This window comes from Lepidochelys kempii, chromosome 1 (genome assembly GCF_965140265.1).
Source record: "Lepidochelys kempii isolate rLepKem1 chromosome 1, rLepKem1.hap2, whole genome shotgun sequence".
Taxonomy (NCBI): Eukaryota; Metazoa; Chordata; order Testudines; family Cheloniidae; genus Lepidochelys; species Lepidochelys kempii.
The window spans coordinates 344,866,764-344,890,655 of record NC_133256.1 but is presented as its reverse complement, the minus strand read 5'-3'; the positions used below and the strand labels follow the sequence as shown (position 1 = coordinate 344,890,655).

At 42.1% G+C, this 23,892-nt stretch overlaps 1 protein-coding gene across 6 annotated transcripts in view; it reads right to left on the bottom strand.

Annotated features, from left to right (window-relative positions):
* Positions 1 to 1,213: 1,213 nt before the first annotated feature.
* Positions 1,214 to 23,892, bottom strand: part of LRGUK (leucine rich repeats and guanylate kinase domain containing) — an 82,758-nt gene continuing 60,079 nt past the window's right edge. For 2 of the 6 annotated variants that reach the window (XM_073328867.1, XM_073328872.1), the window contains exons 17-21: positions 19,271 to 19,359; positions 9,823 to 9,942; positions 7,074 to 7,100; positions 3,048 to 3,220; positions 1,215 to 2,014 (exon numbers count right to left, since the gene is read on the bottom strand). In XM_073328867.1, the coding sequence (XP_073184968.1) occupies positions 1,863 to 2,014; positions 3,048 to 3,220; positions 7,074 to 7,100; positions 9,823 to 9,942; positions 19,271 to 19,359 (561 nt within the window). In that variant the 3' untranslated portion in view covers positions 1,215 to 1,862. Of the gene's footprint in view, positions 2,015 to 3,047; positions 3,221 to 4,305; positions 5,734 to 7,073; positions 7,101 to 8,396; positions 9,455 to 9,822; positions 9,943 to 19,270; positions 19,360 to 23,892 lie in introns of those variants that run through there. The other 4 variants (XM_073328869.1, XM_073328868.1, XM_073328871.1 and 1 more) reach the window with 4 other exon arrangements.

Below are 23,892 nucleotides of genomic sequence, written 5' to 3'. Positions count from 1 at the left end.
CCACGAAAGCTTATGCCCAAATAAATTTGATAGTCTCTAAGGTGCCACATGTACTCCTTGTTTTTTTGCTGATACAGACTAACACGGCTACAGCTCTGAAACAAGGATCTCAGAGCACTTTATAGACATTAATTGATTAAGCCTAACAGCAATAGTGAGAGGTAGAGTGATATAATTATCCTCATTGGTAAAACAGTGAAAATAACACCGTGAGAAGTTAAGTGACATGCCCCAGGTTACCGTGTAAGTCAGCAGTGGAGCAGGAATAGCAGTAGGGGCCAGATTTTCAAAGGTATTTAGGCACCTACGGATGCAGATTGACACCTAATGGGATTTTCAAATGCTACTAAACAGGTAACGTACCTAACAACTACTAAAACTGTGTAGTTTGTGTAGGCATTTTTGAAAAATGTCTTTAGGCACCTATCTGCATCTTTAGGTGTCTAAACACCTTAGCAATTGCACATTTACCAAGGAATGCTGCAACATGGTCAGCGATCACTTGGTTGCCAAAAGCGATAAGATCACCAATGACTGACATAGGCTGAACATCCAGCCGGCCCATCTTAAGGACCTAGCTGAAGATGGGATCCTGGTGGGCTCAATCTGTAAGGATGCTGCTTCCTTTGGTAACTTGCCTTGATGATGATACCTTTGCATATCTGGCTTGATGAGTTTTGGCTCTGTCCACGCAAAACCTGCTGTAAAAACTGGTTCCTTAGGAGAGATGTATCTTCTAAAGGAGATGGCACAGAGCTAGATGCCGTCTGGGGATACTTGAGGCTGCTCGTGAGATAGTAAGCTTCTTAAAGTTGGGTTCTTCTACAGCCGTCACTGTATTTTTGTAATATTTATTAAGTTCAGGATATTGGGTTTATCCCTTACATGCCATGATCTGTTGTTCTTTTTTGGTCTGTCTAATTTAGATTTTATAGACCATGGCCAAATTCTGATCAGTTACATTGGGGGTGAATCCAGAGCAGTTCCATAAGCAAAGTTTAATCCACTCTGGTATAACAGATCATAGATCATGTCTTCTCGCATTTCCAAAGTGCCATGCAGATGACTGGTGTTATATAAACAGCAATAGGGCTCCACAGTGCAAGCTTATCAGAGCAGGTTATTTGTTCAGTAAATATAACAAAGTAAATATATATTAATATAAATTAATAATGAAAAAGGCTAAGGTATGAGTTTTATTTAATATTGAGATGCCATTTCTATCATATATGGCAAAAACAGATCTCAGCATAATCAGAAAATAGTTAAAATTTTAGCAAAATCAAATTAATTAAGGATTTTTTCTGATGATTCCTTTGTGGGTTGTTTGTTTAAATATACATGTATATTAAAAATAACTTCTCATTTCTAAAGATATAGCTTCTATAAAAGGTTGCCTTGGAATTAAGTAGTTTCCCTTCCTCACTTAAATCTAAGTATCACATTAAATCCCTCTTAGCAAAAACTAATTCCGCAGTCTTATACTAGAAGCAACATTATCATCAGAGGCCTTCAAGCTTCCACACCTCAATTAAGTCAGTGAAACAGAAAAAATATCTCTGGAAGATCTGTTCACATGGATCTCAAGGGAAATTCGATGACATTTCCAAGTGGGGGAGCATCTGGGGAAATCATTTCTAGCTCTGGGAAAAGCAGAAAGTACTTTTTAATAAAGTTATAAATAAATAACTTTTTTTAAAGAGAAGAATGATTTAGAATTAATCAGAGATGGATTCAGAAAGATAATATTCTTTGAGAGACTTTTCTTTGTGTGTGTGGGGGCGGAAATTATATCAAAACCGGTTCAAGTTAGACAGCGGAAATGGGCATGATCAAGACAATGCCTCAGCTGATGTCGACCATCAAGGGTTTGTCTTTTTCCGCCCTGATGGGATTGGAGGTAGGACGGGTTTGGAGTTGGAGCCTGGTCGGTTTGCAATCTGGGGCACACGAGGAGAACTGAACTTGGATTTGCTGGGTTTTTTTTCAAGCATGTCACTAGAAAGTTCAGCGTCTGCAAGAATTAACAAACAAATTAGTAAGCAATTTCAAGGAAATAAAGATTGTTCTCACTGAACAATACTATATAATCCCGCCGTTGGTCTTCCTCCATGGTACCCCACTCCCTCGCAAGCAACAGAGCAAGCAGACATTATTTCAAAACTTCCACCAGCTGAGAAATCTCAATGTGATTCAGCTGGAACTTTCCCAGTGGAGAACGGATCTATACCGAGCCTGTGACCCTTAGTTCAAATGATTTTATAGGGGTCAAAGGAAAAGGAAGATGTAGTCCAGCTGGGGAACTCAGCCCAGAGAGGAGGATGGGGGCATGAAGCACCCAAACTACAACTCCCACGAAGCATCACAGCAAAATTTCTGCACTGAAATTTTTTGCATTTTGTTTTTCAATAAAAAGTTGAAATTTTCCACAAAATTTATTTAGCTAAAAACTTAATTTTCTGTTGAAGAACAGTTAACAGGAAATTTTCAACCAGCCCTAGTGACTACCCCTAATTCATAGAAGTGGAAGGTTAACTACATGTCTACATTTATTACCACCCTTTGGTGTTTTTAAGACAGGTATTATTAGAAGCTGAGACAATGTAATTGCACTGTAATCTGGATATACTTATACCATGATACTCAGATATCAGTGGATCAGGAACCAAATTAGCGATCGTTAGTCAAAAGAGCCACAGTCATGTGAGTTCACTGTTTCATTTATTACAGTACTTTAGATTTCTCTTTAAACACTATGAGAGGGGAAATATTTAGTTTATATATTACTGTCAAAGCAAAAAATGGCTGATCAAGTATTATTATTTTATAAACTACAATTGGGTAATAACATAGTCAAAGCATCCTGATTGGTTAATAGCTTAGACTGGCTAATAATTACGTCACAGTGTGTTAATATCATGCACCGCAAAGAGCCGCAGATACCACATTGTGAGCCTCAGTCTGAGTACCCCTGGCCTACACTATAATTACCATGCCCTTATTACAAAGGCTCAGCAAAAAAGTAGATTTTGGAAAACAATTCATACCTTTCAAACTTTCCATTCCATTGCTGACTCCTCCAGCATCCTCATGTTCTGCATTGGCCTCTTCGGAGTATGGAGCATTGGGAACTGGGCTCCGAGCAGACAAGCTTTCTGTAGAAAATGCACCAGCCGAGGACATTATAGATAACCCAGTAGTGGCATGTGATTCTCTGGAGCTGAGAGTGAGAATGGATTTATTCTTTTGTGGTAATAGAAACCAGACCCTGTGAGTTTGTTTAACATGACTTCAATGACACCAGTAATATTGTCAATCAGGAGCCTGAAACAAATCATCAGACTAAGCAGTTACACAGCACTTGTTCCACACATGACAACACTCCTTTGGAGGTAGTAAACAAAACTGCCACCACCCACTTTAATTTTTAATGTATTTAATCAATCACAGACAGGGGAAGAAAAGCAGAGCTTCATGCTACAGAGTGAATCAGCTGGAGAGATGGGATTAGACCTCAAAGAGATCCTGTTTGCCAATTCTATGTTCAGCATAATAAACGGTGTCTCTTGGTGAGTGATTTTGGGATAAAGTGAAGAATTTACAAAAGTTACAAAGACCTATTTATTGAATAGAGGATTTGCGAGGCTCATAAGGAAAGTTTAGCGTTGTCTAGATGATACATCCCGGCAGAATCAAAGGATGGTTTTGTGGTAAAGGCCCAGAACTGGGATTTAGAAGATCTGGTTTCAGTTCCCAGCTCTGACTCAGACTGCCAAGGTGATTTTTGGCCAGTCACTTAGTCTCTTTCTGCCTCAATTCCCCTTCTGTAAAATGAAATGAATAATACCTCCTTTCTTCCACACCTTCTCTGTCTTGTCCATTTTGAGTGTACACTCCTCAGGGAAAGGACCATCTCTGACCATGCATATGTGCATTGCCTAGCACAATGGGTGTTGGAGAAAGCAAGCACCTCTGCAATACTACTAATAAATAACCTGGCTGTTGGGTAGCCTATACAGAAGCAGTTGGTGGTCTCACTTCACTCATCAGTGGGCAGGTCTCTGTGGCACAAAGCCATCTCTGCATTTGGCTCTACTGTGGGAAATCAACAGAGGCCAAGGCCTGAATGGGCAGCTTGCCTGCAGGTCAACCAGGACACAGATTAGCATGACAATGGTAGTGCCCAGGTTGTAACTTGTCCTGGGACTACCCAGATTTCAATCTCTAAAGATGTGAATCCAGCATCTATAACAAACACTGAATTTGTTGAAGGAAAAAAATGCTTTGATGCACATTTACTCCAAAGAAGATGTTTCATACCAGTAAATACCCATTTTAAATAAGAAATCACATGGAAACTTTTAAGAGGCTGTAGTAGACATTGTAGACATTTAATAAAGTCCATCTTTACACAACAGCTGTTCTGGCCTATTGTGTGAAAGAAAACATTGATTCGTAGATTCTAAAGCCAGAAGGGACCATTCTGATGATCTAATGCACAAGCCAGGCCAGAGCATTTAGCCCAATGATTCCTGCGTGGAGTGCAATTACTTGTGATAACATTGTGATTAGAATGTCTTTGGGGGAGAAGGCAGAATGGTTAAAGGAGCAGACAGTGTTACGCACTGGCAGAGCCTTTGAAATAAAAAAAATAAGGAAATTCAAAATATGAGGGGGGAAGAATCAAAATAATGAGATACAACAGTGGCATAAAGCCCAGGAAAAAACACCAGGAAATGATCTTCACTACAGGCCTGATCCTGGCCCATGAACAGCAATGGGGATTCTGCCATTGACCTCAATCCCAGCAGGATTAGATCCTGAGAAGTCCTGAACACACATCTCTTGCTGAAGTCAATGTGACCGGGAGGGCTCAGCACCATGTACTGCCCTGCTGAAGCACTGTGATTAACCCTAGCAGTGATCTCATTTTAGCTCCCCATAACACCCACCAGGCATCATTACAGGGTGGCAGAGCAATTACTGGGAGTTGTAAATCCAGGCTAAGAATAACCAGCAGCTTTGGATTTTTCAAAAATGTCAGTGCCAATGCAAATACTAGTTTCTAAAGGGTCAGTTCCCTGCTTTGCTATTCTAGAACCTAGCCCTGCATCTGTCTCCTAACAGAAACTACAAATAAATTGCATTCAGGTTGGAATTTAATCCTGTGTCCATCTCCATATAGTATACATGAACACGTCACATCTGAACACAATGTGATACAATCCAGTGCAATAACAGGCAATTCTGAGTTGTCTTACCCTGTGTTCCTGAAGAGCGATGGATGATAATGGGGCATTTGGGACACAAGGTATATAACTAACGACCAGAAAAAAAACGTTGATGTCTTTCTGTTAACTCATCCCTTACACCCGGTGAGTTGTAATAAGTCTGTATCAGCGGCTCTGCTGATAAGTCTGATACGGGCTGTGCACAAAGGATCCTGATCCTTGATTGGGCTTCTCAGCATAAATGTCATAAAAATAAACAATCATATACTACAGGACTCCTGAAAAGTTCCTCGGCATGAAAAACAAATTCCAGTGAATTGGGTGGGGCAAGCAGGGGTTATATGGTCCCTGCCATCACAGAATCTGAGTGCTTGTCAACTTATGGACTTTCAACTGCCATTTGTACCTTTGAAATATCTCTCCCGGGCACTATCTCTGGCCAAGCATTCTGTAAATCAGTTCTGATCATCTAGCACATCTTCAACCCCTCACCATAGGGGCACTGGGAAAATAATTAGTGCATATAGTTAGGTCGGGATGGCCAGGCTATGGCCCAACTTGATTATCATACACATTGTAAGGAGAGCGATCACTTTAGATAAGCTATTACCAGCAGGAGAGTGGGGTGGGAGGAGGTATTTTTTCATGCTTTGTGTGTATATAAAAAGATCTTCTACACTTTCCACAGTATGCATCCGATGAAGTGAGCTGTAGCTCATGAAAGCTTATGCTCAAATAAATTGGTTTGTCTCTAAGGTGCCACAAGTACTCCTTTTCTTTTTAGGCTTTTCTTCGGAATTACTTTTCTCCTCTTTTCCTTCCACCAAGACAAATTCCCCACCCCATGACTCTGTTAAAGTGAAAAGCACAGAAAACAACATGCTCAAAAAAGGACAATAAAGTGGAATAATGAGATCATAGTGCATATAACTAATATATCAAAAAGAAATAAATTGAGGATTAAAGCACTGGACTGTAATGCGGTCTCATAGGTATGCTCACTGTACTGTATGTATCTGTACTGGACTCCAAAACAAATTCTCAACTCGAATATACATAATTCCATGTCAACACATGGCATTGCAGCAGATCAGTGTTTTCCATTGCATGTTGTATGATGGTGATGGGACTTTCATTAATTAATTAATATTCTGGGTCAGACCCTCAGCTGGTGTAAATCAACATAGCTCCATTGAAGTCAATGGAGCTGCATTGATCTACACCAGCTAAGCATCTGGCTCCACCTCTGCACTGGCTAAAAGACCAGTAACAACCAAACTTGTTTATGCCCCTGGGTGAACATAAGTGGATCCTCTGACTGAAACCCACACAGCACATTTATGAGGGGAGAGATTAGTAACCGGCAGAGAATATCAGAAGTCCTAGGAAGTGTGGCTTATGGGGCTTTCTTCTGTGGGACGATGGAGGGTTGGGCCCTGAAGTTCACCTTACAAGGTAGAGAAGAAAAGAAGAATAGGTGTGTTGAAAGAATGCAGGTCCCTGTGGAGCCACGCACTAGACATGTGTTTTGGGCTGGCCCTTGGAGTAGAACCATGGAATTCCTGTTTTTTATTCACAGACCAGCTACAGAACTGAGCATCACCACACCAAGTGTCAGTGGCCTGCAGGCCTCCTGCTTTTAGGGATAACAGTTGGTTTGGTTTCCATAACAGCTCAAACTAGGACAGTAACTGATGAATGTGATGAATGACGCGTCTGATTTGGGACGTTGCCTAATGAGTTCTCCAACTCATTAGCTGGCCCAAATCCCAGAGGTCAGGAGACAGTGCTCTGTTTGCTACACCCACAGGCCAGTAATTCACATTTGGACCATACTCTTACCCCATGCGGTTTTTCATTTTACTGCTTCTGCCATCCCAAATGTTGGAAGCATGGAATTGAAAATAAAAGAATATTAATTCACCTCAATACGCGAACCCAAAAAACCCACCACAGGTTTTAGCATTAAGTCTCTGAAGTGATGTTTTACAAAAGCGCTAGAGGGAGTCTATACAAGACATTACCATCATGCCTATGAACAACTTTCAGCCAAGCCTTCATTATTTTTCCTTGCAAAAGGATTTGACAGCATGACTGTCTATTTTGCAGTAGGCCTGATGCATGCACAGAAAATGAATTAGATTAGCAGTTTGTTTTCTCTCTCCTCAGAGTTGTTTTCCCACTGTGTTATTAAGAGCGTTAAATGAAAACATTGCTACAGTCAAAACACCAAACTGTGCTAGAGTGGAAAGACACATTTATTCCCTTATGTGAAGGGCTTTAACGCTTTTACAACTCATCATAGCTTCACACTCACTTGGGTTATAGGTTTTGCCTCTTTTTACTGGTGTGGACAGATGATGCATAATCCCTTGGCAACCTATTATGCATGGAGTCTCTCTCATGCACTCACTCTGTTCCCTTCAGCATGCTCCAATATTGTACAAGCACACAGTACAATCTAATCCACAGAGGCCTACCATTTCAACGTTTTTACAGCGTGTTAATTAACTTCTGTAATTACAGTGGCTGGCTGGACAGCATATAGTGGAAATGTATGAGCTCTTTATGATTTGAACAGAACAGTACAGTGTATTTCACCAGCAAGTTTATCCACAAAAGAGCAAGAACTCTGCAGCCTAAAGGACAAGGGATAAAGTGAACAGCTTCATAGCCTTTAAAGGGGATAGTGGATGTTTTGTATCTCTCAAGATCAGACCAAGTCACTGTCTACGTACACAAGTGTCAAGGTTCCTTCCCCACTCTGAACTCTAGGGTACAGATGTGGGGACCTGCATGAAAAACCCCCTACGCTTATTTTTACCAGCTTAGGTTAAAACTTCCCCAAGGTACGAACTATTTTACCTTTTGTCCCTGGACCTTATTGCTGCCACCACCAAGCGTCTAACAAAAGTAACAGGGAAAGAGCCCACTTGGAAACGTCTTCCCCCCCCGCAAAATCCCCCCAAGCCCTACACCCCCTTTTCTGGGGAAGACTTGATAAAAATCCTCACCAGTTGGTAGAGGTGAACACAGACCCAAACCCTTGGATCTTAAGAACAATGAAAAAGCAATTAGGTTCTTAAAAGAAGAATTTTAATTAAAGAAAAGGTAAAAGAATCACCTCTGTAAAATCAGGTTGGTAAATACCTTACAGGGTAATCAGATTCAAAACAGAGAGAATCCCTCTAGGCAAAACATTAAGTTACAAAAAGACACAAAAACAGGAATCTACATTCCATTCAGCACAACTTATTTTATCAGCCATTTAAACAAAACAGAATCTAATGCATATCTAACTAGACTGCTTATTAACCCTTTACAGGAGTTCTGACCTGCATTCCTGCTCTGGTCCCGGCAAAAAACAACAACACAGACAGAGAGAACCCTTTGTCCCCCCCACTCCAGCTTTGAAAGTATCTTGTCTCCTCATTGGTCATTTTGGTCAGGTGCCAGCGAGGTTATTTTAGCTTCTTAACTCTTTACAGGTGAAAGGGTTTTTCCTCTGGCCAGGAGGGATTTAAAGGTGTTTACCCTTCCCTTTATATTTATGACAGCAAGTTTTCAAGAACTAATTAACACTACTTTTTTAGAAAGGTAAAAAAGACAGAGAAAAAAATGATCTCTTTCAAATACCCCTGGAAAGGCACTATGGTCTGTCTGGAATGAGAATGGGACTGGCAGTCAGGAAACAATACATTCTAATCCTGACTTTACCACTGACTCACTGGACAAAGGCAAATTAATTCACCATGCTGTGCCTCAGTTTCCCCTTCTCTAAAAATGAAGATTAGACTTCCCTGTCTCTGTCTCCTATTTGGAGCAGAAGACCGAGGCCTATCTCCCCTCCCTAACAGCAGCAAAGGATCATTCAGAGGTTTCCCAGGCAGTCGCAGGAGGAGCTGGGAGCTCAGTGCACAACGATCAAGCTGCCCCCGCCCCCCCTAGCTCTTTGCCATCTTTGACAGAGAGGGTCTGGGCATAAGAAGGGGTTATAACAAAGGCACAGGGACACAATGAGAGAGGGGGCAAATGGAGCACAGGGTGGGAGGGTTGCGTAGAGTGATCTGGAGGGATTGCTGATGCTGAAACAATTCACAAGATCAGAATTTGAGTAAACAGGGATATCACCACCATCACCATCCTGCCTGGCCCAATGGTATTCCAGTCACCACCAGTATCTTCTTAAAAACATTGATCTCCTGGATACCACTGTGCAGTAACTGTTGGTAAATTATGAGTTTAAATAGTGATCACTCTAGTTTTGTTTCTCTACATGGAGTCCCAGGCTCTTTCATTCTTCTCCCTATCCTTTTTCATTTTTTTCATTCCCTTCTCCAATATGCCCCTTTAAAAACAAAGCTCATGAAATCTTCAGTCTGCAGCTACGTCATCCACACAAGTTATAGCACTTATGCAATATCATCCCCAGGTTCTGTTTTACATTGTTGCAACATGTGTTTAGCAAGGCAGTTGATGTAACAGAGGAGACAACTGCATTAGCTGGGGAAATGATTTCAAGTCTTGTGCGCTATGGCATTATCTTTCTACCTGTCCAGCAATAATCTGTTCATCCAGCAGCTAAACTCACCTGGTGTCTGGGCTAGCAGGGAGCAGACTCCGGTCTAGGGTGACATTACTTCCACTTGGGAGCATAGAGGTATATGATGTTGGCTCCAGTAATCCATGTGGGCTGATCGCTGCTGGGGTACTTGCAAGATGTTTGAAATGACATAAAAAGAAAGTTAAGCACGCAGAGCATACATTCATGATTCTAATACACTACGTTCAGCACACTGATCTAGTGTCCTTCATCAGAGTATCTCAGAGTGCTTTATAAAGCTGGGTTAGTATTATGCCAATTTTACAGATGGGGAAAGTGAGCCACAGACGTTAAAGCCAAAATTTCCCATAGCTCCTAGATTTTAATGGGAATTCTGACAGCATCTTTAAAATTCAGGCCACTAATGTAGATCTCTAAATGGATATAGGTGCCTAACCTTAGGTGCCCATATTTGAAAATTTTGGCCTAAGTGACTTGCCCAAGGTTACGTATCAAGGCACCAACTGAAGCAGTAAGAGAAAGCAGGAGTCCAGACTCCCAGTCCCCATCTCTTCTTAAAAAGAAAAGGAGTACTTGTGGCACCTTAGAGACTAACCAATTTATTTGAGCATGAGCTTTCGTGAGCTACAGCTCACTTCATCGGATGCATGCCGTGGGAACTGCAGCAGACTTTATTTATACACAGAGACTATGAAAAAATACCTCCTCCCACCCCACTGTCCTGCTGGTAATAGCTTATCTAAAGTGATCATCAGGTGGGCCATTTCCAGCACAAATCCAGGTTTTCTCACCCTCCACCCCCCCACACAAATTCACTCTCCTGCTGGTAATGATCACTTTAGATAAGCTATTACCAGCAGGACAGTGGGGTGGGAGGAGGTATTTTTTCATATTCTCTGTGTATAAATAAAGTCTGCTGCAGTTCCCACGGCATGCATCCGATGAAGTGAGCTCATGCTCAAATAAATTGGTTAGTCTCTAAGGTGCCACAAGTACTCCTTTTCTTTTTGCGAATACAGACTAACACGGCTGTTACTCTGAAACCTGTCATCTCTTCTTAGTAGACCACATTGTAATACAACTTGTGTGGTACAACAATAAATACAGACTCCTGGAACGACAATCAGTATTGTATCTATGCTCTCCTGATTCCAAAGTGGTAAGCTAAGCAAATTTATTTTTAATAAAAAAAAATAGTTTTGATCTATTAAAAGAGGTTATACCTGTTAAGGGTGAGCTTTTCACAAGTATTCAAGTGATTTAGGAGCACAGATCCCATTTGAAAGTCTTGCCTACAGCATTATTTTTCTCATCATCTTGTGTCTGTTATTAACAAGGCCTGGAGTTCCTTCTTCATGTCTTCTACCACAGTCACTCATGATAACATCTAACAAAATGTAACCCATGCTAACTGCAGTATTGCCTCCATTTTATATATAAACATTAGTCATGTGCCAAAGAGCACTGCTGAATTTCCAACATAAGAGAAGTCCCTCTTAAAATGTTTTATTTAAAATTAAGTTACAGCTCTTAAAGATGCCCTTTATCTATCCTATGTACAGGTGCAGCAGCCATCTTGCTGATACACCCCAACTCAGCATGTTCCCTCATTCTTCAGCTCTTCTGCTAAGATTGCCAATAATGTTGTCAACTGCAGAAGTGGTTTGTAGATCCTTGTCCCATAGAAATCACAGATACTAGAAACCAACCTTTACCAATGCAGGACTGTTTCCTATTGTATGTTTTCTAGTGCTTTGTCCTGTTTATTTTTTAAAATGTCTCAGTGATGGGATTGTCACCAGTTTCCTTGGGGAATCATTCTACAGCCTAACATGTTTCACTGCAAACAGGATTTTTCTGCCATTGGTCTTTCATTTGCCCTTTCTTAGTTTCATCCTATTAATCCTACTTATAAATAAATCTCCCTTAAAGTGAGACCAAAAATTTCCTATTGCATAGGCCACCAAATGGTTGCCAGCAGGTAACGGCTTTTGGTCATTATTGGCCTGAACCAATTACATAGAGGAAAAAGGGTTCTATATCCCATTGCTGGCTCTCAGAGCCACTGATGACTGTCAAAAGCCTTCTAAATCAACGTCATGGCATTTCAAAGAAACAAAAAACAACCCTCCACTCACACACATTTCCTAACAAATATCTCCACTCAATATGCAATGCTGAAACACGCAGCTTGACAGCAGAGGTTAGGAGAGCTCAAACAGAAATCTGAGAAGAGGATACATCATGCACCACTTAAGATCGAAGGTCACAGTCTAAGGACTCATCCGCCACAGGAAAATGGACTCTGCTCCCTGAAGTGAAAGCTTTGATTTAGAATCAGTGACCCATTCTCAAAGGCTAAATCCCTACTGATAGATACACTTAAAACAACAAGCCAGACAATTGAAAGAAACGTGTTTTAAAAGGCTTCACAGGGATTTCCCCCTCCCTGCCAAATCCCTTATTTTTCACACTGCCAATTGAGTGTGTGACTGTCATTAAGGTTTTGTCATCAGTTTCATTAGAAACATTCATATTCCAGGAGTTTATAAATTCTGTTGCTCCAGGCTGCCGCAGCTTGAATAAGAAAGAAAAACATGTCAGCTAAGTTAAATTACACACTCTGAAGCATAGCCATGTTGGTACCAGGATATTAGAGAGACTAGGTGGGGGAGGTAATATCTTTTATTGGACGAACTTCTGTTAGGGACAGAGAGGAGCTTTCGAGCTTCCACAGAGCTTCTGAGTATGTTTCAGTACTTCTGAGTACATTTCCCAGACCTGAAGAAGGGCTCTGTGTAAGCTCAAAAGCTTATCTCTCTCTGAACAGCAGAAGCTGGTCCAATAAAAGAAATTACCTCATCCACTTTGACACTCTGAAGAGGGCACCCATGTACCTGGGGCCACAGTTACTGCTTCTTCCTTTCTGCCCCCAAATGGGCACAGAATAATGTGGCAAAGCAACATTATGTTGTACCTGTATCCTGTACCCATCAACCCTTAAACAAGGGGTAGGGCTACTCAGGAAGACCAGGGCCTTAAAAAGCCCGCTCCTAAGTGACCAGGGGAGCTAGCGAGGGGATTCTCCAGGGAGAGTGTGAGGGGAGGGGGGCACATTCACTTAACATTCCCTAAACTTCTTGAAACTTAAAGCCAAACACACCCCCTAATAAAAACAAAACAACAACAAAGGAACAAGCTTCAGGAGTAAAAAGAGAATGTAGGACGAAGTCCAGCAACAGAGTGGGGGTTACCCAGTTTATTGCACCCAATGCAGCATGTATGATTACCTACCCTATGGGCAGGTGGCATTTGTGTGCATTTGGTGCAAGGAGCTCCTGGCCCTCAGAGACCATGTATGGTCTTCGGAGACCAGGATGGCTGAGCTGGAAGAGCTCAGGGTGATACTGTTTAGTTTATCAATTTGTTCCGAAACCTCCTCTAATGACACCTCAATCTGGGACAGTTCCTCAGATTTGTCACCTAAAAAGAATGGCTCATGTTTGGAAACCTCCCTCACCTCCTCAACCATGAAGACCGATGCAAGGAATTCATTTAGTTTTTCTGCAATGGCCTTATCGTCCTTGAGTGCTCCTTTAGCATCTCGATCGTCCAGTGGGAATGTGGGGCACCTGGCCACTGTTGGAAGACAGGATACTGGGCTAGATGGACCTTTGGTCTGATCCAAGATGGCCATTCTTATGTTCTTATGATCAGACAGGAAAGCCAGCAAATCTCTCATACAGCCACCTGCGTGGAATACTCATGCCCTGACCATGAGCTATTCAGGCAGAAGAGAGTGTATCAAGTGTGTTATGTTAAAATGCATGGAACATACCTCCTTAGCACTAAGCCCCATCCTGGAAAGCAGTGCAGAGACTGCAAAGTGTGTGAATTCCCTGAGTTGGGGTGGAGCCAGGACCGTGGCACTGTCAATTACACTTTGCAGTTCTCTTCTTGGCCATGCCTTCTCTTCTTTACTCACATGTGTATGTGACAGAATCCAGGCCCTCGGGGGGCATTCAGGGGAAATCAACAAGTTATTCAATGGCTAAGGGCCTGATTTCAGTTAGACCTCACCCCAGCCTCTTATTTTGTACCTTTAATAGCACAGGCACCATTGACACGAACTAGATATTATTATTAGATGTCAAACTACCCAATTGTGCCCACATACTGTGTTTCAGGTAGTTAAACATCAAAATAAGCTCAGTTGCAACTGCACACAGCTACGGGAACAAAATAAGGAAGTCAGATTTTAAATTATCTCAATTTAAAAATATAAATTTATGTAGTTATTCCTTTGGCTGTTGCAATAAATAAAAACAGAACTGATTCTTCCTTTAAACCACTTTTAAAACCAATATAACTTCTTTGATTTAAACTGAGCTACTTTTGATTTATGTTGGTCAAGGACATGTCCCAAAATCTTAAAATATCCAATTCAGTAGTTTATAGCATTGTATAAAAACACTGGTATTTCTATATGGCAAATACTCTGTATATTTACCAATTAGACAGCTGTGCTTTTTTAAAAACAGTCAAGTATTTTATTATAGCTATAAATGTATTTTGTTCCAAATTATTTACAATGCCCTCAATGGAACAAAGTTTCTTTCCCTACTAAAAGAAAAGGAGGACTTGTGGCACCTTAGAGACTAACCAATTTATTAGAGCATAAGCTTTCGTGAGCTACAGCTCACTTCTTCAGATGCATATCGTGGAAACTGCAGCAGGCTTTATATATACACAGAGAATATGAAACAATACCTATTCCCACCCCACTGTCCTGCTGGTAATAGCTTATCTAAAGTGATTTCCAGCACAAATCCAGGTTTTCTCACCCTCCACCCCCCCACACAAATTCACTCTCCTGCTGGTGATAGCCCATCCAAAGTGATAACTCTTTACACAATGTGCATGACAATTAAGCTGGGCTATTTCCTGCATAAATCCAGGTTCTCACATCCCCCCCACCCCCATACACACACAGTGCTAATAAACAATGGTCACATAAACACCACCCTATACCGGAAACCTACTGACCGCTATTCCTACCTGCATGCCTCCAGCTTTCACCCTGACCACACCACACGATCCATCGTCTACAGCCAAGCTCTGCGATACAACCGCATTTGCTCCAACCCCTCAGACAGAGACAAACACCTACAAGATCTCTGTCAAGCTTTCTTAGAACTACAATACCCACCTGCAGAAGTAAAGAAACAGATTGATAGAGCCAGAAGAGTTCCCAGAAGTTACCTACTACAGGACAGGCCTAACAAAGAAAATAACAGAACGCCACTAGCCGTCACCTTCAGCCCCCAACTAAAACCCCTCCAACGCATTATTAAGGATCTACAACCTATCCTAAAGGATGACCCAACACTCTCACAAATCTTGGGAGACAGGCCAGTCCTTGCCTACAGACAGCCCCGCAACCTGAAGCAAATACTCACCAACAACCACATACCACACAACAGAACCACTAACCCAGGAACTTATCCTTGCAACAAAGCCCGTTGCCAACTGTGCCCACATATCTATTCAGGGGACACCATCACAGGGCCTAATAACATCAGCCACACTATCAGAGGCTCGTTCACCTGCACATCCACCAATGTGATATATGCCATCATGTGCCAGCAATGCCCCTCTGCCATGTACATTGGTCAAACTGGACAGTCTCTACGTAAAAGAATAAATGGACACAAATCAGATGTCAAGAATTATAACATTCATAAACCAGTCGGAGAACACTTCAATCTCTCTGGTCACGCGATCACAGACATGAAGGTCGCTATCTTAAAACAAAAAAACTTCAAATCCAGACTCCAGCGAGAAACTGCTGAATTGGAATTCATTTGCAAATTGGATACTATTAATTTAGGCTTAAATAGAGACTTGGAGTGGCTAAGTCATTATGCAAGGTAGCCTGTTTCCTCTTGTTTTTTCCTACCCCCCCCCCCCCCCAGATGTTCTGGTTTAACTTGGATTTTAACTTGAAGAGTGGTCAGTTTGGATGAGCTATTACCAGCAGGAGAGTGAGTTTGTGTGTGTATGGGGGTGGGGGGGATGTGAGAACCTGGATTTATGCAGGAAATAGCCCAGCTTAATTGTCATGCACATTGTGTAAAGAGTTATCACTTTGGATGGGCTATCACCAGCAGGAGAGTGAATTTGTGTGGGGGGGTGGAGGGTGAGAAAACCTGGATTTGTGCTGGAAATCACTTTAGATAAGCTATTACCAGCAGGACAGTGGGGTGGGAATAGGTATTGTTTCATATTCTCTGTGTATATATAAAGCCTGCTGCAGTTTCCACGATATGCATCTGAAGAAGTGAGCTGTAGCTCACGAAAGCTTATGCTCTAATAAATTGGTTAGTCTCTAAGGTGCCACAAGTCCTCCTTTTCTTTTTGCGAATACAGACTAACACGGCTGTTACTCTGAAACCTTTCCCTACTAAGTTCATCCATTGTGGCAAACAGTGGTTTTCCACTTTCCATTTCAATGGAGCTTGGAGTTAATATAGCTTTTTTGAGTATATTTTTTTCTTTTGTCTATTAGCATCTTCAGTTATGTCAGCACAACTCTAGGACCAGCATTCTCTCAGTCAGTTCAACTGCACTGCCAGTAAAAAGGATAGCTTTCGATGTAAACAGTAATTCTCTTTTTCTTGACAACAGAGTACAGTAAGAAGCTCCCTCCCACAGTCACTGAACTTTGAGATTAAGAAACATTTTCCCTGAATGGGTATTTGTATTGAATTGTATTTTAAATGAAAGTAGACAATGTACAAGAACAAAGCTGACAAGAGAAAAATGATGGATGTCAAGAGAAATTTTTATAATCAAATTTCAGAGAGGTGTGATTTGGGCTTTACTTGTGTAGCCAAGTAGAAACAAAAAAAAGTCAAAATAAAATACACGCTGGGGAAACATAATCTAAGTCACAGATACAGATAAGTGGACAGATACTCCACAGAGAGGAGAAACCTAGGAAGCAGCATGCTGAAAAAACCTAGAGATGACAATGAACAGGAAGTCAGCCCCCAACTAAAACCTCTCCAACGCATCATCAAGGATCTACAACCTATCCTGAAGGACGACCCATCACTTTCACAGATCTTGGGAGACAGGCCAGTCCTTGCTTACAGACAGCCCCCCAACCTGAAGCAAATACTCACCAGCAACCCCACACCACACAACAGAACCACTAACCCAGGAACCTATCCTTGTAACAAAGCCCGTTGCCAACTGTGTCCACATATCTATTCAGGGGACACCAAAATAGGGCCTAATCACATAGGCCACACTATCAGAGGCTCGTTCACCTGCACATCTACCAATGTGATATATGCCATCATGTGCCAGCAATGCCCCTCTGCCATGTACATTGGCCAAACTGGACAGTCTCTACGTAAAAGAATAAATGGACACAAATCAGATGTCAAGAATTATAACGTTCAAAAACCAGTCGGAGAACACTTCAATCTCTTTGGTCACTCGATTACAGACCTAAAAGTGGAAATTCTTCAACAAAACAACTTCAAAAACAGACTCCAACGAGAGACTGCTGAATTGGAATTAATTTGCAAACTGGGTACAATTAATTTAGGCTTGAATAAAGACTGGGAATGGATGGGTCATTACACAAAGTAAAACTATTTCCCCATGTTTTTTCTCCTCCCCTCCCCCCACTGTTCCTCAGACATTCTTGTCAACTGCTGGAAATGGCCCACCTTGATTATCACTACAAAAGGTTTTTCCCCCCCTCCCCGGCTCTCCTGCTGGTAACAGCTCACCTTACCTGATCACTCTAGTTACAGCGTGTCTGATAACACCTCTTGTTTCATGTTCTGTGTGTATATAAATCTCCCCACTGTATTTTCCACTACATGCATCCGATGAAGTGAGCTGTAGCTCACGAAAGCTTATGCTCAAATAAATTTGTTAGTCTCTAAGGTGCCACAAGTCCTCCTTTTCTTTTTGCGGATACAGACTGACATGGCTGCTACTGAGACTTGGGTCTGTCACACAAAATGACCACAAAAGGCCAATGCAATTTTGAGCTGCATATGCAGTGGCAATGAGATATCATGTCCCAGAGACAGGAGGTAATTTTGCCTTCTTTGCTACCCGTTGTTGCAGCTGGAATATTGTGATCAATTCTGGCACCTAATTACCAGATGTTAACAGATTGGAGGGAATTTAGAACACAACACCAAAATTTACCAGGGGGCCAGAGGAACAGACTTATGAGGAAAGATGTAACTATATGTAGTTTGGCTAATTGTTGACTAATAGAGAGTTGAGACATGGTAACAGTCTAATTTTCTGAAATGCATAAAAAAACGAAGAGGGGTTATATTGAGTGGTACAAGGCGTATAACTAGGAGTAATGGGACGAAACTGGATAGTGATAATTTAGGGTAGATATCATGATAATCTTTCTGATAGGGAGATGTATTAAACTGTGGAAGAGCCTTCTAAGGTGAAAAGCCAATCTCAAGGTACATTTAAAACTAGACTGGATATCGCACTAGTAAACATACTACTTGACATAAGAGACTAAATGACCCTGTAGTTCTCTTTTCTATCTAATATCTATGATTTCAGGATTCATTGTCCAACTCTGAGTCTCAAACGTTCATATTTATGGCATTTCCTGACTTCACTTCTTGCATCACCATATGGAACGGACTGTTGTCTACTCTTGCATCCAATTTGTTTTCACTGAGCACAGATGTCCCTTCAGGGCTGGTAATTGCAAATACCAAATGAGGGTGATAGGAGTTTCTTTCACCTATCTGACAGCTCTGCCAAAACAAAGTCTTATTTTCTCTCCAAACAAAGAATCCAAAATATGAGCAAGGCACAGTGAAATAAAGGCAGCAAATAGCAGTGGACTAAGGGTATGTCTATGCTAGAAATGTAAGTCGACCTAATATACACAGGTGATGAACATCCACCGACCTAAGATGGACAGTGTGGGGAGCTGAGAGCCCGGTCTCTCAACTTCGTTGGCAGCTCCCTACTGGGAACCCTGCCCAGTAGGCTCCTGGAGGGCTGCCCCTTGCAGGGAGCCAGCGGAAGTAGCTCGGGGCTTCTCGCCCACCAGAAGTGGAATCCAGATGCCCCAGCTTCTTGCACCCTCCCAACTGCTCCCTGCTGCGAGCTAGGCAGCCTTGTCATTGTGTGTGTTATAAATTCACAGTCCCAGATATACTGCAGGTTGGCCTCACACTGTTAGTCCACCCTCTGACTTGAGAGCCAAAATGGTCTTAAACTATCTCCATGTATAGGGCTTAACTGTAGGATTCGACTTAAAGGCTTTAAGAAGAGTCACCCATGGGACTTGTGATCTTTAAGAGCTTCTGATCATTCATCTTGCAGACACAATGGGGAAGGAGTTCACGATGGACATTTTCCATTCGGCTGAAAAGGACGTGACTAATACAAATGCCCGCGTTACCTTTGAAAAAGTTGGGCATATGCACTAGGAGCCTTCCCCAACAGCGCCTGACGTGCTGCACGTTGCCGTCTCTGCAGAGATGCTTTTTCCTGAGCAAGAAATATGATCAACTTATTACAATAACTTACAAGTACATACAGGCCTTCAGAAAGGTAACAAATGGCCACGACATTCCTGTCTCTGGCTAAGGCTGTGTTTACACTACAGACCTTACAGCGGCCTAGCTGTTCCGCTACAAGATCTCTCGTGTAGCCGCTCCATGCCAATGGGGGAGAGCACTCCCATTGACATAGTTAAACCACTTCCAATGAGCAGCGGTAATTATGTCAGCAGGAGAAGCTCTCCCACCGGCATAGTGCTGTGCACACTACCACTTATGCCAGTGAAACTCATGTTACTCGGGGGGGGTGTTTTTTTCACACCCCTGAGCAACACCAGTTTTGCTGACAAAAGTGGTAGTGTAGACATAGCCTAAGGCTCTTGAGTGTATAGGTTTAGCTATACTGGGAAATTACATTGTGTTATAACACGTTAACTAACACGGTGTTAAATATCACTCAGCACTCAGTGTAGACAGGACTTTTGTCTTTAAAGTCACGCCTGATTTTAAACATGGCGGTCCTGGTTTACACTGAAGCCCTGATTCTTCACTACATCTGAGCTATGCTAGGATGTAGCAGAAAGGGGTGACTGCAGGGAGCTGGTTGATTCACAGTCCCAGTATAAATTAAAACAAGAATAATCCTACTTTAATTTACGCTGCTTGCATAAGGTTCCTTTCACCAGCAAAGGATGGAGCAGGGATTTCCCTACACCCCCCATGAATTTCCCCAACACCCCCCTAGTTTTGTGTATAGTTACATGCTGTGTTGCCAATTTAGTGATTGTTTGGAAATTTGAATTGAAATTGAAATATTAATACACACTTTAAAGCACATAATGTGCACGATAAAATATGTGTATCTGAAAAGGTAGAATAGATTTGAAAAGTATGAACATAGACTAGCTTCCTTATACAACTGTTGTTTTTTATGACAGTGTCAGTGCATTCATTTCGGTGATGTTGGCCAACCTAATAATTTCAAATGATGATTTGTAAGCAAAGTCTGAATGAGCTCTCCCTGACAGCTAGTGATGAGCTGGGGGCTGGGGGGAAAGGCTGCAGGACCAGATTGTATTTACATTCAAACCTAATCTACCTAGGTATCCAGCAAACAGAGCTGTGCTGCCCCAATGATAGATTTTGGCTGGGGTTCGGTTACAAATCACTTGAATGGGGGTGGGGGCAGGAATGAAATGTTGTTATTCTTATTGTATGAGTAAAGGGCAGTAGAACTGTACTCAGCCTGTGCTGATTGAGGGCATCAAGAGAGAGGGTGGGGACGGGTGTTTTGCTTGATGGTCTGCCTGAGTCACAAGTACTATTTGACCTGCCCCTCTCCACTGTTTAAAGACAGAGCTGATTAGGCTCCATAGGTAGTCTTTTGTTTTGTTAAGTGACCACTACAGCTAAAATTACTGATAATCAGGTCTAAGTGCTCAGACCTGCTGTGGGGCAGTGTTTCTGTGGCAGAGACGGCCCAGCCTGCCCTAGCAGCGAGGTTCCCCCACTGAGAGCTCAGCTGAAATCACTGAGAGCTGTGTGGAACCTCAAGAGACCAACGCGCAGAGGTCACAGTGGCAGGTGGCAGCAGAAGTGATGGCACAGGGCTACTGGCAACAGAGTGATGGAGTGAACGGGGGCACAACAAACAACAGTGGCCAGAGCTAACAGTGAGCAGCTGGAGGAACGAGCAAGGTGCCTTCTTGCCCCCCACCTGGGAGGTGAACTCATGTGAAAGCAGCTCTGAAATCTGAGTCTCCACTGACCAAGGACAACACCGGTGAGTGCTCATGAGGCTGTTAAGAATGCTGGAGACACAACACAGTTCATGCGAACAAACATGGCTGTGGCATCCTACTTTCTATTTAAGCAAGAGATACCACACACTACAAACTGGAGGCCAATGTTAAGTGCATTGTCACTTGTTCATCCTGAAGTTGAACACTGGTTTTGAACAAGACCAGCAAATGCTCACTATCTTTCTGCAAGAAACTCAACTGACTGGCTAGAAGCACGTGGTGCAACAGTGAAAGACTCAACAGTTGAAAAAGTGAAGAACTCTCTCACCACATTCAAAAAATTTGCATACATGGCTGATGAATGCACCGATGCAAATGGGCATCAAGTATTAAGTCATTGTGTATGTTATCTGGATGTCAGTGGTAGGCCAGTAGATGCATTTCTAGATGTTCAAGTTATAGAAGGCACATCGGCTGCATCTGTGACAACTCACATCTTAGAAGAGTTAAATGCTTGTCAATTGGACCCCAAACAGATGGCTGCTTGTGCATTTGATGGAGCTGCAGACTTCTCTGGAAGACATGGTGAAGTACAAGCTTTGTTCAGAGAAAAGTGTAACCCTGATCTCTCCTATACACACTGCAGAGGCCATCTACTTCAACTAGTGCTAGTACGAGCCGCAGACTCTTCAAAAGACATTTAAAAAGTTATAAATTTAATGTCTTCATTATATTCTTTTTTCAGCAAGCGTCCAAAAAGACTGAATATCTTGGAAAATACAGAAGATACACTGGGACTGAAGTTCAAGTTAGTCCAACCTGGGAACACCCTCTGTCTTTCTCATGAGCGATCCTTGGCTGTTGTCTTAAAATTACTCCAGCCGTTATTACTGGCTTTGGAAAGTCTCTACCAAGATGGGATGGATCTAAGTAGTGAGGCTGGTGGATTACTTTTGCTACTACATTCAGAGAAGACTATTGCCATTCTCTCTCTTGTAAGTCCACTGTTGAAACCACTTGGGTCATTAAACAATGCCATCCAGGCATCTGCTACAACCATAGTAGATCTTTGTCCAGCAATAGAAGCTACATTTGGATCAATCAGAGACCTAACCATTGAAAAAGTACTGGAAGAAGCAAAGACTTCAGTCCAGAAGTTGACTAATGAAGGCATTTATACTGAATCCTTAAGTGAAGAGGACAAGAAGTGTTTGTAAAGACAACTGAAAAGGTACACAGACTTGATTCTTAAAAATGTACAAGAGCAACTTCTAGATTCTATTCAACCTCTATGTAGCTTTTACAGATCCCTGTCCTATAAAACACTGACAGTTGAGTGGAGTGAGGCACTACCAGCAATGGGACTGCCATGTGCTCAGGACAGAATAGAGAATTTGAACACACAGTGGAATACCATACGAGGGATGAATGAAGATTTGACTTCAACTTATTTTTTATCATCACTAGTGGCTCAACCCGATATTTGTGCTATGTTTCCTGAGATGAAAGAACTAGGAATTCATCTCTTGTTACTCCCAGTCACAACAGCTACAGCTGAGCGTTCTTTTTCATCATTGAATAGAATTTTGTGTTCTGAAAGAAGTCACCTTCTGCCTGATCATGTGAATGAACTAATGAGCATATCAATTGAAGGAATGGAAGTACTGAACACACGAGAAGCCACCAAAGATGAACACACATTGCATTCAAGAAGTTCATTAACGGAGTTGTGCAAAATTATAACAAGAAACCAAGAAGGATGTAGATGTAGTGCTTCATAGAAGGCTTGAGTAGCCAACTTCCATTTGTGTGATGATTTTAAAACATGAGTTAAATCTAATAAAATGGTCATGGAACATTTTTCAGTTTTTACTATGGTGCCATACAGCCCATCTTCACCCTCACAGTCTCACCCCTGATCGGCCCTGACCTTCCCCCCCTCCTCCCTAAATTCAAACACCCCCCTTTAATTTCAATTCCTGGGGAAAACACTGGGAAGGAGTATAGTAGAATTTGGCTCCAACATACTCCTGACATGCTGCTTTCCTTGTCCTCTCACTCTAAAGGTAGGGGAGTGGTTGGTGGCTACCCCACCTGTGTTAACTCTACACTAGCTGAGATTTCCCCTACACAGGGGGAATTCTCTGCTGGAAATCTATGGCCACTTTCAGGGTTCTTTGTATACCTAGCACAAGGTAGCCTTAGCAGACTGGAGAATCAGTGTGTTAGTTAACATGTGCTGCATCAGCACAATATAATTTCCCAGTGCAGACAAATCCAGTGTGGGTAAGGCAAGAAAACGCTCAAAAAAACAACAGTCATTTTATAGTGACATCATCACACATTGATTTGGCATCACAATGGTACAATAAGACCCCACACCACAATTTATCTGGTGACTCTGACTCCCATCCCAAGAATGGCTCTCCAGATGGCAAAGGGTTCACAAGAAAGAGTCAGATTGCCTTGTTGAACCTATTCACCCACAGATTGTTGTGATTTCCTTCCCTTTTGCTACTCCAGCTAGGTCCAGACCTACACAGATTTCAGACAGATGTTTCACAAATCATGTACTTTGTAAAGAAGCAATTCTTTCTGATTTTTGTATGGATTGCAGGGCCTGGTTCTGTACTGCCTTGCAACTCGTGTAATTATTTCTACTTGTGCAACATTGGTATAATGTGTTTTGCACCCACAAGTTGCAAGGGCCATGGAGAATGATGGTTCTTTTCCTGGTCAGCAAGCCTTTCCTCTTACCCTGCTCCTGGATTGCCAGTGCT